The 14,440-nt window shown below is 46.7% G+C and overlaps 1 protein-coding gene across 1 annotated transcript in view; it reads right to left on the reverse strand.

Moving 5' to 3' along the window:
- Positions 1-635: 635 nt before the first annotated feature.
- Positions 636-14,440, reverse strand: part of ITIH5 (inter-alpha-trypsin inhibitor heavy chain family, member 5) — a 55,319-nt gene continuing 41,514 nt past the window's right edge. The window contains exons 6-10 of the mRNA XM_011951619.1: positions 13,462-14,021; positions 10,500-10,553; positions 6,969-7,085; positions 3,852-4,229; positions 636-1,595 (exon numbers count right to left, since the gene is read on the reverse strand). Of these exons, the coding sequence (XP_011807009.1) occupies positions 1,294-1,595; positions 3,852-4,229; positions 6,969-7,085; positions 10,500-10,553; positions 13,462-14,021 (1,411 nt within the window). The 3' untranslated portion in view covers positions 636-1,293. The remainder of the gene's footprint in view (positions 1,596-3,851; positions 4,230-6,968; positions 7,086-10,499; positions 10,554-13,461; positions 14,022-14,440) is intronic.

Here is a 14,440-nt window from a genome sequence, read left to right on the forward strand (position 1 = left end):
CATGCCTTCGCATTTCACACGGGGGCTGCTCTGGTGTCAAGCCCCATGGAAGAAGCCTCTTGTGAGGCCAGCCCGAGCCTTGAACTCTGGCCTGCATAGAAACATTCCACTTCCCTGACCACAGTCTTTCTCTGCCCAAGCGCTCCCAGTATCCGTCTGCTGAAGGGTGACATTCATTGGCTCTGGAAGCACCCTCTGATCTTAACCTTTTCCTTAGGGCATCAGGTCTGTCCAAGTTTTGGAACCAGAGCCCCTGTTCATGCTGGTTTCCTGGCTTTTTTTCTACCTGACATGAAGGAAGCTGGAAGTCCTAGATTTTCTAAGCACCGACACTCTTCCTGCCATAGGTGGGCTGCTGGACCTTCTCTGAGCCGGCTCTGCCTCCCGTCCTAGCACTGCACGTGTAACTGATTACCTCCTGGAGGACCACAAGGAAAAAAGGTCTGGGAACTATGACAAAGGCTGGAGAGCTCCAAGTAAAAGATGCATCATTCACTTGGCCAACTCTTCAGCACCAAGACAAGCCAGTAAAATGTCCTGTGTGTTAAAAGCCTTTAGCTTATTGGAACAAATTGGAGAACAGCCATTAACAAAGTCACGTGGTTTACAAAGCCCATTAGAAAGAGATCAGTATTTGAGCTGTAGATGTTTCTATTTTCAATCAAATTTCCTTTTAATGAAAACTAATTTTTAAGGGCGAGATACCACAGCAGAAGAAAAACCTCTCGTAAGAAAAGACTTCATGGTTTACAATGATCAAATGTATGGGCTATTTGCATGATTGGTGGCCTGGACTCAGCGAGAGATTCCTTTGTAGCAGAGGTTGGCACACATCTGGGGGCTGCCGCACCACTGAAAAGACAGCTTTCTAAGCATTAGTGTAAGGCAAAAAGCAGAGTGCCCAAACTTGGCCATTTCCACCAAGAAAACAAGTTTCACAGCAACCTTCCTTCACCAGAAAGGCTTACTTTATGATAGGCTAACAGAACAGATAAGCAGGTTGGGACAAGATACAGACTTTGTTGCATTTAGCTATGACCTTTCTCCCCTCCGTGGATGTGGGCAGTGTGGGGAGAGGCAGGAAGAGGGAGTAGAGAGAAATGACATTTGCATTCAGGCTTCCCGCCCCTACCCTTTGCCCAGACAGACGTCAGATCTACTCTGCACCAGGGGTGGGTCATGGAGTCCAGCTAATTGCCAGGAGCTGAGGCATGTACAGCCATGAAAAGAGCTGCCCCATGGCCTCCCCACATCACGGGCCTTCATGCACTTGCATCATTAATGCTGCCAGCTTCAGAGCTCCCTGGACGTTCCCTGGCCAAGCATCATCCCTGTGTCAAACGGATGGGATGCCAGGTAATCCTTGTACTCCCCATCAATCAGTTTGGCGGCGTTGTTCCTGGCAAACCAGCAGTCTATCTGCTCTTCCCCATTGTAAATCTTCCTTTGCTTCCAGACCACTGGGACTTGGTGGCCTTTCACCTTTAGGATGACCTCAGGCCCCTCTCCCACCTGAAGGAGCGGAAGGTGAGTGAGGTTCTGGCTGGGCCCCGCAGGGTCTTCCGTGAGTCTGGCATCCTGGTTCAGGAACTGACCTGGGAGGACAAAGAAAAGCATCAGGTTTCAGTCAAATGCAGAAACCTCGTGCTGAAATCCAACTTCAGTGCTATCAGTGGTGGCAAGGCTTACAATTGGCCACAGCCCAAGACTGGACTCTCCCAGCAGGAACTGAGACATTTTCTGGTGTCATGGAAGAACATGTGTTCTGGGGGCAGGGAGGAGAGAGCTGAGGATTTATCCACACCATGGGATTTACCCACGACTGCTGGAAGCTTCCCAGTTGCTAACACTAGAAAGTTGCCTAACCTACAAATAATGATAACCATGGTCTCCTACTGAGTCCAGAGGACAGGACGGGGCAGATAAAGAGAGAAGCAGTGTTCCGTCTTTCCTCTGTCCTCTCCCCAGTCACAGGCCCGCCTCCTTTCTATCAGCCTCAGGTCTGTGTTGGGTGCAGGGTGGAAAGCAGTCAGCTCAGCTCATCTCTGACCCTCGTCCTCAGGACTCTCCGGGTCAGATGGCAGCACTGCTCAGGCCACAGGAATAAAGAGCTGTGTCTGCCAAGGGAGCTCACAATGGGCCGCCAAGCCCCACAAAATGCAGCCAGTTCAAGAGTCAGGAAATCCTGCCTACTAAACTGAGCCCTGACAATGGCTTGTTCTTTATTTTTGGGCAAGGGGCCCATGCGAAATTGCTCATTGAAGAAAGCTGGGTAGAATGGCCCGCCTGCTGCGCACGGCCACGGGGGTACCTCCCCTGGTGGGGGTGTTGCTCAGGTTGGGCGCTGGGCCGAGCTGCCTCGTGTCTGTGTCTTCTCGCTGAGAGCAAAGGAACTGGACCCTCAGGTGACTACACTCCAATTCCTCATTCATTTTCCCAGAAGGCTAAAGAGAACTACTGGTTTATAAAGCCCATTCTTAGCCCAGAAAGCCCAGGAAGAAATCTAATTTTCATATTACATATGTAGTGATCTAATTTTCATATTACATATGTAATTTTTATATCACATATACAGTCATGCACCACATCATGACATTTCAATCAATGATGGACTGAAAATATGATGGTCCCATAGGATTATAATAGCATATTTTTAGTGTACCTTTTCTATGTCTAGATATGTTTAGATGAACAAATACTTATTATCATGTTGCAATTGCCTGCAGTATTCCATGGAGTCACACGCTGTACAGGTTTGTAGCCTGGGAGCAACAGGAGACACCACAGCGCCTAGCTGGGTGGGTAGTAGACTACACTATCTAGAGAGGTTTATGTAAGGATATTCTAGATGGTCATATAGCGACCAAATCACATAACGATGCATTTCTCAGAATGTATCCCTGTCATTAAGCAAGGCATGACTCTGTGTGTGTGTGTGAATATATATATGTACATACATAGGCTGTACACATACATATATACATACATAGACTGTATATATATACACACACACAGACTGCGTACACACACAGACTGCATATACATGTATATATATATATACACACACACACACACACAGACTGCGTATACACACATACAGACTGCGTATACACACACATACACAGACTGCATATATACACACACACGCACCATAAATACATACAGACTGTATACATACATATATACACATTCATACATACTGTATACATATATATACATATACATACAGACTGTATATACACACACATACATATACAGACTGTGTATATATACACACACCATACATACAGACTGTATATATATACACACACACATACATACACAGACTATATGTATATATACACACCATACATACACACTGTATACATACATACGCATATACACTGTGTATATATACACACATACATATAGACTGACATATATGTATATGTATATATAGACTGTATATATACATAATCAGTCTGTGTATACATACATACAGACTATATATAATACATATATACATGTATACATATTATATATAATACATTATGTAGACTATATATACACACACATACATATACAGACTATATATACACACACGTACATATAGACTGCATATATGATATATTATGTATTTAGACTATATATACATACACACATATGCAGTCTGTGTATACATAGATTATGTATATGTATAGACTGTATATATATGCACACACACATACATACATATGCTGACTGTACATATAATAAAAACCACATTCCTATTGAATTTCTCAATCGAACTAAAGGTGTTGGCAATATCGGCTTTGCTTGGGAAATTTAACTCTGTCCTCTATACCCAGCGTGAGGAGAGCACAGCTTCCTACCTAGCAGTCCATGGCAGTTGCTGGAGAGGCCTTCGCTGTTGGCAATGTAGAAACCCAGGTGGTGTCGCTGGAAGGGCGCCGGCTTTTTGTAGAGGTGGATGAGGATGACAAAGGCTATGGAGCCCTGGATGGTGACCGTGACACTGGCATTGGCAGACACAGCCACCTCCAGCCCCCGGCTCCCCACCACCACACTCTGGTTGCAGGGGAGCACCAGCCTGTCCCCACCATCCAGGATGACTCTGCTCGGTGTGATCTCGAGGTAAGATCTCTCTGGCTTGTTGACGAGGATGGTGATGGTGCGGAAGTAAGTGCGCTGTTTCTTGTGGCCGTTTGGAGGGGCGGGCGCCCCGATTAACTCTCCGTTCACTGTCACACCTCAAAGGCCAAGGGGAAAAAAACCAGGTTAGAAAATCTGGCCGGGAGTGGTGGTTCACGCCTGTCATCCCAGCACTTGGGAGGCCAGGGCAGGTGGATTGCTTGAGCCCAGGAGTTCAAGACCAGCCTGGGCAACACAGAGAGACCCTGTCTCTACTAAAAATAAAAAATCAGCTGGTCATAGTGGTGCATGCCTATAGTCCCAGCTAGTTCGCTTGAGTCCAGGCATTCCCATGAGCCCAAGAGTTCAAGGCTGCAGTGAGCTGTGAGTACACCACTGCACTCCATCCTGGGCTATAGAGTAAGATCCTATCTCACAAAAAAAAAAAAAAAAAAAAAGGAAGAAAAAATCTATCCCTGCCCAACACATCAAGTTAGAATTTCCCTCCTCCTTTGGGCTTATCTTTGTATCTCTAGTACCAAAAACACTGTCGGACTCACACACAGAGGCCACTCAGTGGTTACTAAGTGAGTGAACGAATGAGGGAAAGCGTAAAGTTATGTGTGGATTTTTTTACTGTTGTCTGACCAATATCTTGGGATAGAGGAGGGAGGATGCAGGTTTTGAAGGAGGCATGAAGCTAAGTATTTGTGCATCTACACACAGCTTACCATGTTCGTTTGGTTTCCTTCCAGTGTGGCTATAGTGATAAGAACTCTTGTATGACCCTGATGTGTATTTCGTATCCACCAGAGGCTGCTGATCCTAATTTGGACATCTTACGATGCCACTGAGCAGTGCGGGAGAATGCAAAGTTAGCTTTGTTTGTTTTGTTTTGTTTTTAGTCCAAAAACTCAAGTTCTTCCTCCACTTGGGTGTTCATCCTTAGACAAGTCAAAAAAAAAAAAAAAAAAAACCTATAATCCCAGTTTCTGGGGAGGCTGAGGCAGGAGAATCACTTGAACCTGGGAGGTGGAGGTTGCAATGAGCCAAGATGGCACCACTTCACTGCAGCCTGGGCAACAGAGTGAAACTCCATCTCAAAACAAAAACAAAAACAAAAACCTGCCTCAATTTCCTTATCTGTAAAATGGATGGACAGATAAAAAACCTAACAGAATTTAGCATACCAGGAGGTAGCATTTGTGTAAATTGTAAACTGCTATCAAATCAAATCATTTCTTTTTTTCTTCATCATTCTGAACACCACTGGGGCTTTTCCGGACTTGAGCAAGGCCTGTGAACCAAGCCCCAGGGTTCCGTGCTGTCTGGCTGAATAGCAAACAGATGGCAATTGCACTAGCGATGTTTGGGGCTGAATTAGGCGATGCACGTTAAAAATGTGTTTTGCTCTCAGGCAAAGCTGCAATTTGCAATAAGAAAAGATTGCTATATAATTAACTTTTGTTTTCTCTGCTTTGAGAATAATCTTCCCAATAAAACTTCTTAGACATTCAAGGGAAAAAGGGCCTTCTCTGGGGCAAGGGGTCAGGGGAGGGGAGAAATCCCAGCATGAGAAGAGCCTATGCTCTTCCAGCCTCAAAGTCCTAAGCATTTTTGGGCTGAGTTCCCATCACGGACATCTCGCAGAAGACAGAAACCATGGGAACTGCTCCTAGAATAGGAGGTATTTCCAAGGACATATACAGTTAGGTGCTATCTTGCTTCTGAGCCCTTCGAAATAAGAAACAGTAGAGATTTAGCTCCGAGGCTATAAAGTCCCGTAAGAAAACAATGTGTTGAAGGAACCCCAGGATCAAACTCTGCATAATCGCATCACACATGTCACCTGCCAGGGGACCCTGTGCAACCCAACATTCCAAGACACTCACGTTCTTGGCAGTGAGAAGTGCCAGGGTGCCCACTCCAAAGCTTGTCCTCACAGAGCTGGACATGGCCTGTTACCTGCATTGAACCTGAAAAGCTTTCTCTGTGCTAATCTCTTTCACCCAGGCCCTCTACAGACCGACAGGGTCCACAGAGCCCCTTTGACCATACACGTTCACAGCACACAGAGCGAGCTGTGGATTCACAGCTGAGCGTCCCGTATAAGTCATCAAGAAACTGACATGAGTTTAGAACCCTGGCCTCCCTGGCATCACAGCTTTTGAATGGATAGACGCTACGACAAAAATACACAATAATACGTCGTGGATTTCCTTTTTTTTTTTTTTTTTTGAGACAGAGTCTCGCTCTTGTCACCAGGCTGGAGTGATCTCAGTTCACTGCAACCTCCGCCTCCCGGGTTCAAGAGATTCTCCTGCCTCAGCCTCCCGAGTAGCTGGGATTTCAGGAGTCCACCACTATACCCGGCTAATTTTTTTGTCTTTTTTAGTACAGACGGGGTTTTACCATGTTGGCCAAGCTGGTCTTGAACTCCTGACCTCAGGTGATCTGCCCGCCTCGGCCTCCCAAAGTACTGGGATTATAGGCACGAGCCACCGTGCCCAGCCTACACAGTGGATTTTGAAAGCACTTCAGCATTTACAAAACTTCACATCCAGTTTCATTTGATCCACTTTATAATAGCTTTGTCAGGCCAACAGAGTGTCCCTATTTCCATTTCACAAGGCCAACAACTCCGAAGGCACGTGCCCAAGGCCAGGCGGCACTTGTCATAAAGCAGGGAGTCAGATGCATAAGTCCAGGAGCGCCGTGCACTTCCCTTAACCACCGACAACACTCACTGAGCATCTATCAGGTGGCCCTCGGATCACTGGACATCCATCTGAAGAGCAGAGGCGGATGCAGTACCTACCTGTCCTTGCCCAGATGCTACAGTGGAAGGTAGAACTTACCAGAGTCCATGTGATCAGAGACCAGCCTGAGGATGTCCCCGGGCTGCCCGTCAATATTGAAGCACACAGTGAGTTTGCTCAGGGGGAAATCCACAACAAAGTGGGGGTCGCCATCCACTGCCAGAGCAGAAGTAAAAGGAGAGAAAAAGAAAGACACGTATTAAGTACCTTCCTTGTGTAGGTGCTACTCTCTATTTTCTCATGAATGATGTTTTTTCTTTTTTGAGACGGAGTCTCGCTCTGTCACCCAGGTTGCAGGCTCGAGTACAGTGGCACAATCTCGGCTCACTGCAAGCTCCACCTCCCAGGTTCACTCCAATGAATGATTTTATTGAATCCTGAAAATGATACTGGAAGGAGGTGTCCTCAATTTTCATATGAGGAAGATGAGTGGGAGGGAAACGATTCCCCAAAATTACCCAGGGAGTTCGCAGTAAACATTTGACTTCAGGTCTTCCAAATTCCAATATAATGCTCCTTTCATCACACCTAAGCTCAGCACAGACACCTAAGCTTCCAGAGGCGAGAGGAGAAGGAAAGAGAGATCCCTACACACCCTCTACTGGTCCTCAGTCCCCATGCTTCCATTCCCCAGGCAGACATCCCTTGCTATTTGCTTTCTCCTTTACTGGCACAGACGCAGAGGACTTTCCTCTCCTATGACGGGAGATCTATGGCGCTTCTTCTCCCAGGAAGCCATAGGCTATCCCAGGCTCATTGGCAGCGTCAGCTGTATGCCACCCCTGCACGCAGGCACTGAGAGCCATGCCCAGCTTAGATGCAGGGGCACGGGAAGCAAGAAGTGAGCAGGCGGCCAGACACACACACAGTCAGGGTACTGGCAGAAACCCCTCCTTTGGGTCACACCGACTTCACTGCTCTGAAATTTCTGTCCACAGATGAGACCACAAAGTTCAGCTGACAGTTCTTGTCTGTTCTCATATTCACCTCTGTTTAAAGGTGAACAGCCTTGCCTTTTATTATACAGATAAAAGATTTCTTGAGAATCTATATCAATTCTCTTACTAGATTGGAGATTTACCTTCTGATTTATATTCCAAATACAATTTGTTTATTTCGTTTTATTTTATTTTATTTTATTGAGACAGGGTCCCACTCTGCTGACCAGACTGGAGCACAGTGCTGCAATCATAGCTCACTGCAGCCTCAAACTCCTGGGCTCAAATGGTCCTCCCACCTCAGCCTCCTGAGTAGCTGGGACTACAGGCAGGTGCCACCATGCCGGGCTAATTTTTAACTTTTTGTAAGGACAGCGTCTCACTATGTTGCACAGGCTGGTCTCAAACTCCTGGGTTCAAGCATTCCACCCACCTCAGCCTCCCAAAGTGCTGGGATTACTGGCGTGAGCCACCGCACCAGCCTACAACTTGTTTCTTGAACGCCCCTCTGCTTTCCGTGCGCATGGATGTGTCTGCATTGCGTGCTGTGCACAGTACGGGCATGAGCCAGACAGAGTTGGCTTTTACGCTGCAGCAAACTAACATCCCTGCATTCAGTGCTGAGAAGCCCTTTCTGGCCCAGCATCCCTGAGAAGGGCCCTTGAGAGGATCTCGCTGCTCTCCCTGGGAAGCGCCTCAACTTCCCGGAAAATTGCAACGTATGAAGAAATTCAAGGTGCTGGTCTTTTGCTGCTAGGGAAAAACTGGCCCCCAGAGGAGATCCAAGTTCTCGCCCGCATTGCTGGCATTTTTTTAGGCACGCACCCAGTTGTCTTTTGGTGTCCATGGGGGATTCGTTCCAGGACCCCCACGGACACTAAAATCCATGTGCACTCAGGTCCCTGACATACAATGGTGTAGTATCTGTATATAACCTTCGCAGAGCCTTCCATACACTTTATTTTTAATTTATTTTTATTTATTGAGACGGAGGCTCACTCTGTCACCCAGGCTGGCGTGCAATGGTGCAATCTCTGCCTCCTGGGTTCAAGCGATTCTCCTGCCTCAGCCTCCTGAGTAGCTGGGATTACAGGCGTGCACCACCATGCCCAGCTAATTATTGTATTTGTAGAGATGGGGTTTCACCATTGGCCAGGCTGGTCTCGAACTCCTGACCTCAGCTGATCCACCTATGTTGGCCTCCCAAAGTGCTGGGATTACAGACTTTAGCCACTGCGCGCAGCCTTTCCATACACTTTAAATCATCTCTAGGTTACTTATAACAAGTAATGCAAAGGGAATGCGACGTAAATAGATGTTACACTATATTGTTTGAGGAATAAAGACAAGAAAAAAAGTCCATACACATTCAATACAGATGCAATTCCTTTTTCACGTATTTCTGATCTGCTCTTGGTTTGATCCTTGGGATGCAGGACCCATGGAGACAGAGGGCAACTGTCCAGCTCATCTGACAGTTTTCTGAGAGTTTCTATGTGCACATACCACACCATTTCTACTCAAATCGTCCAAATCTCTTTACAAGGAAAGATAGTGCTTGATCCAAAAAAGTGGGGAGGGGTCAAAAAGGCATTACTCCAGGCAGCATCCAAGAGGAAGCTTTTCCGGCATTCCATAAAGCCTACGTGTGTGTGTTCAAAGGAATTACAGCCCGTCTCCTGGAGACTGCGCAGACTCTATATCCACGGCTAATCTCTGGGATGTCCCTGGCTTTAGGAGCTTGCACGTACAGCACAGCAGCAAAAAGGCAATGATCGAGACTTCCAGAGGATGACGCGGACACAGCAGAACAAAACCCAGTCATAGGTTGTTCTTCCCTCTGAACTTTTATTATAGTCCCAGGAAGCTGGCAAAAGGAAATGTCATGACATTTGAAAAAAATCTGTTCTTCCCTTCTGAAGCCACGAACTGAAAAAAATGAAAACAAAAACAAAGCCTGCCTGTCACACCAGACGTTTTTATTTTGGTAGCACCATTTTATGTTTGTAATAGCAGAGGCTGGAAGGGTGCACGTTCCGGATCTCTAAAACAAACGTCTTCCAAACTCAATAAGGGTCAGAATGTGTCTCTGCCACCCATCTATTCTTCCATCGGGTTTCCTGCCAGGATTCCTGGGGACTGTGCTGTCTCCACAGTGTTCATGTGATGGTTTCATGACAGCTGCGGTTCTCAGGCTCTGCCTCACGTTGTGGGCTTGATACATTGCTGAATGAGCTGGTATTTTTAACTGACTTCAAGGAATTCTTGGTTTTACACTTTTTTTTTTTTTTTTTTTTTAGATAGAGTTTTACTCTTGTAGTCCAGGCTGGAGTGCAGTGGCATGATCTTGGCTCACTGTACCCTCAACTTCCCAGGTTCCAGCAATTCTCCTATCTCGGCCTCCCCTACAGGCCCCTGCCACCACACCTGGCTAATTTTTGTATTTTTAGTAGAGACGAGGTTTCACCATGTTGGCCAGGCTGGTCTTGAACTCCTGACCTCAAGCAATACACCCACCTCGGCCTCCCACAGTGCTGGGATTACAGGCGTGAGTCACCACACCTGGCCTGGTTTCAGACTTTTTAAACATCTCTTAACCTCAATCCACACACAACCGCATCTTTTTCTTTACCTGATGTTTTAGAGATTTTAATTCTTGGCTGGTATGGCTTCTCCGGCAAAGGTCCTAAAAAGGAGGAGGAGGAGAACATCATGGTCATTCATCAAAGAAGATGAAGAGAGAAGTACAAAGAGAGACAGCAGAAATGACTAAAACACAGCCTTTAGGTACATTTGTAATAGCTTCAAGAATCAAAAAACCCTTTAAAACATCATCAGTCTTAAAAAGGGAGGTTGGCCTCAGAACACACAAGTAAAGCCAGGCGTGGTGGCTCACGTCCATCATCCCAGTGCTTCAGGAGGCCAAGGCGGGAAGATCACTGGAACCCAGGAGTTCGAGACCAGCCTGGGCAATATAGTGACACCCTGTCTCACAAAAAAAAAAAAAAAAAAAAAATTAGCCCAACAAGGTGGCAAACATCTGTAGTCCCAGCTTCTTGGGAGGCCGAGGTGGGAGGATCACTTGAGCCCAGGAGATTGAGGCTGCAGTGAGCCAAGACTACACCACTGCACTCCAGCCTGGTTAACAGAGTGAGACTCTTATCTCAAAAAAGAAAAGAAAAGAAAAGAATAGAAGCTACACAAGTGGAGTGTAAAGTGTGCAGGATTAATTATTTTATTCTTCTGTGAATTAGATACTATTCTGCTATTTTTGTGTATGTTATAGGGGAAAATATTTTATCACACTGGAGATATATTTATAGAGGAAGGGAGAAATGAGTTGTTCAGTGGGCCTGTAGAATTTCGGATGTGCACGATGGAAAAGTTGTAGACATCTGTTTCACCACAGTGTCAATATACTTAATATCACTTACCAGCGTTGAACTGTACGCTTAAAAATGGGCAAGGTGGTAAGTTTTACGTTCACGATAACACAAAAACAAAAACAAACAACAATGTAAAAAAAGAGGTACAGTTATAATCCAGCGTCTGTAGCTACGTGTGCGGCGGAATTCACAAAGCAGAAGATTTTGAAACACTTCGTATTTCAAAGTACTGGTGCTCTGAATATTCAATGAAAGAATAACCTAAAAGTAATTAATATCTATAAATAAAATCAATAACATGTCAAATTGTTAGTACTAGCAAAATTGTGCTTCTCTTCTCTGGTTTTTACTGCTCACAGAAATTAACGAGTGAGGTCTCGAAATGTTCTTGAAGCACCCGCTTCTCAAGACTGGTCTTGACCAGCATGATCTGGGCAGAACGTAGATTTGACAGGAAAGAGGATGGATGACTGCTTTGAGGAGTGGCAGCTGCCACCAACTCTCAAAAAAAATTTAAATTTAAAAACCATCAGAGCTTTAAGGAAAGGAAGAATCTTCTTTCAAAAAAGAAAAAAACAAAAAACCCTTTTGAGTAAGCAGTTGGTTGTCTCCTCTGTCTTTCTGGCCCCGAGTCTTGTATCACCTGGGTCTGATCTCTCCTGAAGCTGTGGAGATTTGGGCTGATGACCTGTCATCAAGATCTTATTCAGAAAGCCATTTTTCCTGGATGTGGCATGGATCTCATGAGCAGAAAGTGATAGCATCCTGCCACATGCTTTTAATCACAGCAAAAATTGTGTAAGTTTTGCCAAGACAAGCTCCATCCTCTCTGAAATAGCCACGTCAACTGTAACCTCGCTATCGGGGTCCGAACTTATCAATAAATTCCTGGTACTCCGTGCCTCCATGGAAGGCATGTCTGACATTTGTGCAAAACTCACTGTGTGCCCATGGCATTCCGTATGTAGTCCTTACAACAGCCCTGCAGGGAAACTATGATTATCTCCACGTTCAGGGCTGGGGAGTGGGAACCGAAGCTCAGAGAGGTTGAGACACTTGCCTCAGGCCTCACAGCTGGTCAGGAAGGTTGGTGAATCCTAACTGCATGCTTTCTCCACACCCAGGTCTTTCTAAGACTCTAGAGTGTGAGGAATAAATGGGACAGCACTGGTGGGGTACGGAGTAGGGCCTGATCAACCTGTTTCCTCTCCTAGGAGACAGAACTTGACAGGAACCCAAAAAAATGTGATGCATATGAAACGCGATTTTCCACAAGCAGATCTGCCAGGAATACAATGCCCTGCTTTGGTTTCATTGTGTTTCCTTTCTCTTGTTCTGGTCTCTACTCACACACCCAGCAGAATGGCACCGAGACTGACCATGCCTGCTTCTGTTCAGATTCTCAGAGACTGACATGTCAAGACCGGATTCTTGCAAGAATCCATACCTTGGTCCTTCCCACGTGCTCTCGGGGAGATAAAATCAAGCATACAATTAAATTATACTACATAACTCTGAAGTGCTTGAAAATATAGAAAGGCACTGAAAAATGGGCATTGGTATGTTCATTTCAGTGCTTCTGCCCATGCCTGAAACCTGGCAAGCACTCAGTTTATTGATGGTTTATTGATGGACTGACCTCACTAGGTGATATTTCTGACTCAAATGTCACCTTTTTCTCATTTCTCTAGACAGCCACAGTGTATAGCAATGTGCGTACTACAGTGTACAATACTCTCTGAAGACTATGAGCTCTCTACAGGGTTACTGCTTTTTGGTTGTTTGTTTTTTGGAGACAGGGTCTTGCTCTGTCACCCAGGTTGGAGAGCAGTGGTATAATCATGGCTCACTGCAGCCTCAAACTCCCGGGCTCCACTGATCCTTCCTCAGCATCCTGAGTAGCTGAGACTACAGGCATTCCACCACACATAGATAATTACATTTTCTTTTTCTTTTGTAGAGACAGGGTCTCTGTGTGTTGCCCAAGCTGGTATTGAACTCACGGCCTCAAGCGATCCCACCTCAGCCTCCCAAAGTAGCTCACGCTGGGATTACAGGCGTGAGCTACTATACCCGGTCTGGGTTATTGTTTGTAAGTATTATAGCAAGATGGACTAACACAGCTTCCTGCTGGGGCTCCCTGTGGAGGAGGTGAGTGGCATCTCAGGCCTGCGTCCCCCACACCTGGCTGGCACAGGTGCCTCGTACCTGGCTGCGTGCCAGCTCCTCGCACGCTCTGCACCACCGGTTCGGGTCCCATGGCGGCTGACATGCCGTGGGCCTCCCCCAGGCCGTCCTTGCGCGGGACCGGCCCCCTCAGCTTCATGGAGGTGAAGGGAATGAGGAAGCGGTAGCTCAGGGCCAGGTCCTGGGCCCGCTGCCGCAGCCGCTCCTTCTCCAGCTCATCGTCACTTTGCAGCCAGGAGCTCAGCAGCTCCTTTGTGGTGAGGTAGCTCCAGAGACGCTCGATGTGGTTGGGATCTCCCTCTCCATCGCCTTCAGGCCTGCGGCTTCCTGTGACGCCTTTCCCTGCCTTCTGAGGCCCCACAGGCACATCCGTCTTCAGGATGACGAATTTCTTACTGTTGCTGGCGGTGACCTCCACGTGCAGGTGATCCAGCTCCCTGTCCACCAGCTTCCCTGCGATGATGATCTCCGAGCCGTTGAAGTAGTTGGGGAACAGGGTCTTGGTGGCCTGCACCACTGAGCTGGGGGGATAATCGATGCGGATGTCAGAGAGGAGAGGGGTCCTGATTTCATCGTAGAACCTGCGGTGGAAGCACAGGGACAGAGGATCAGGGCCCTGCTCCGACAGCAGGCAGGACAGTCCTAAAGGAAAATGCAGACCCTCAGGGGGATGAGTCTGATTCTGGAAGCGATCGAGTCCAACATGGCACCCCACACAACATTTCTGCCAGGAGGTCACGAGGCAGCAGGCTGAATGCCGCTGATGAGAGGGATGCATTCTCTCACACGGCTCCTGAGCTGTTTTTCAACTGCCCTCATGATGAGTAAGAACTTCCTTCTAGTAGATTAAAATCTTCCTCCCTGAAATTTCCACCCACTGGTTTCAGTTTTGCCTCTGGAACAATACAGAATTAGTCTAATCCATTTCAACAGACATTTGGATGCTTAAAAACCAATGCTGTCATTCCTTTAAGCCCGATCAATCCCCAGGCTCATGAAC

The sequence above is a fragment of the Colobus angolensis genome, unplaced genomic scaffold (assembly GCF_000951035.1).
Source record: "Colobus angolensis palliatus isolate OR3802 unplaced genomic scaffold, Cang.pa_1.0 Scaffold321, whole genome shotgun sequence".
Taxonomy (NCBI): Eukaryota; Metazoa; Chordata; class Mammalia; order Primates; family Cercopithecidae; genus Colobus; species Colobus angolensis.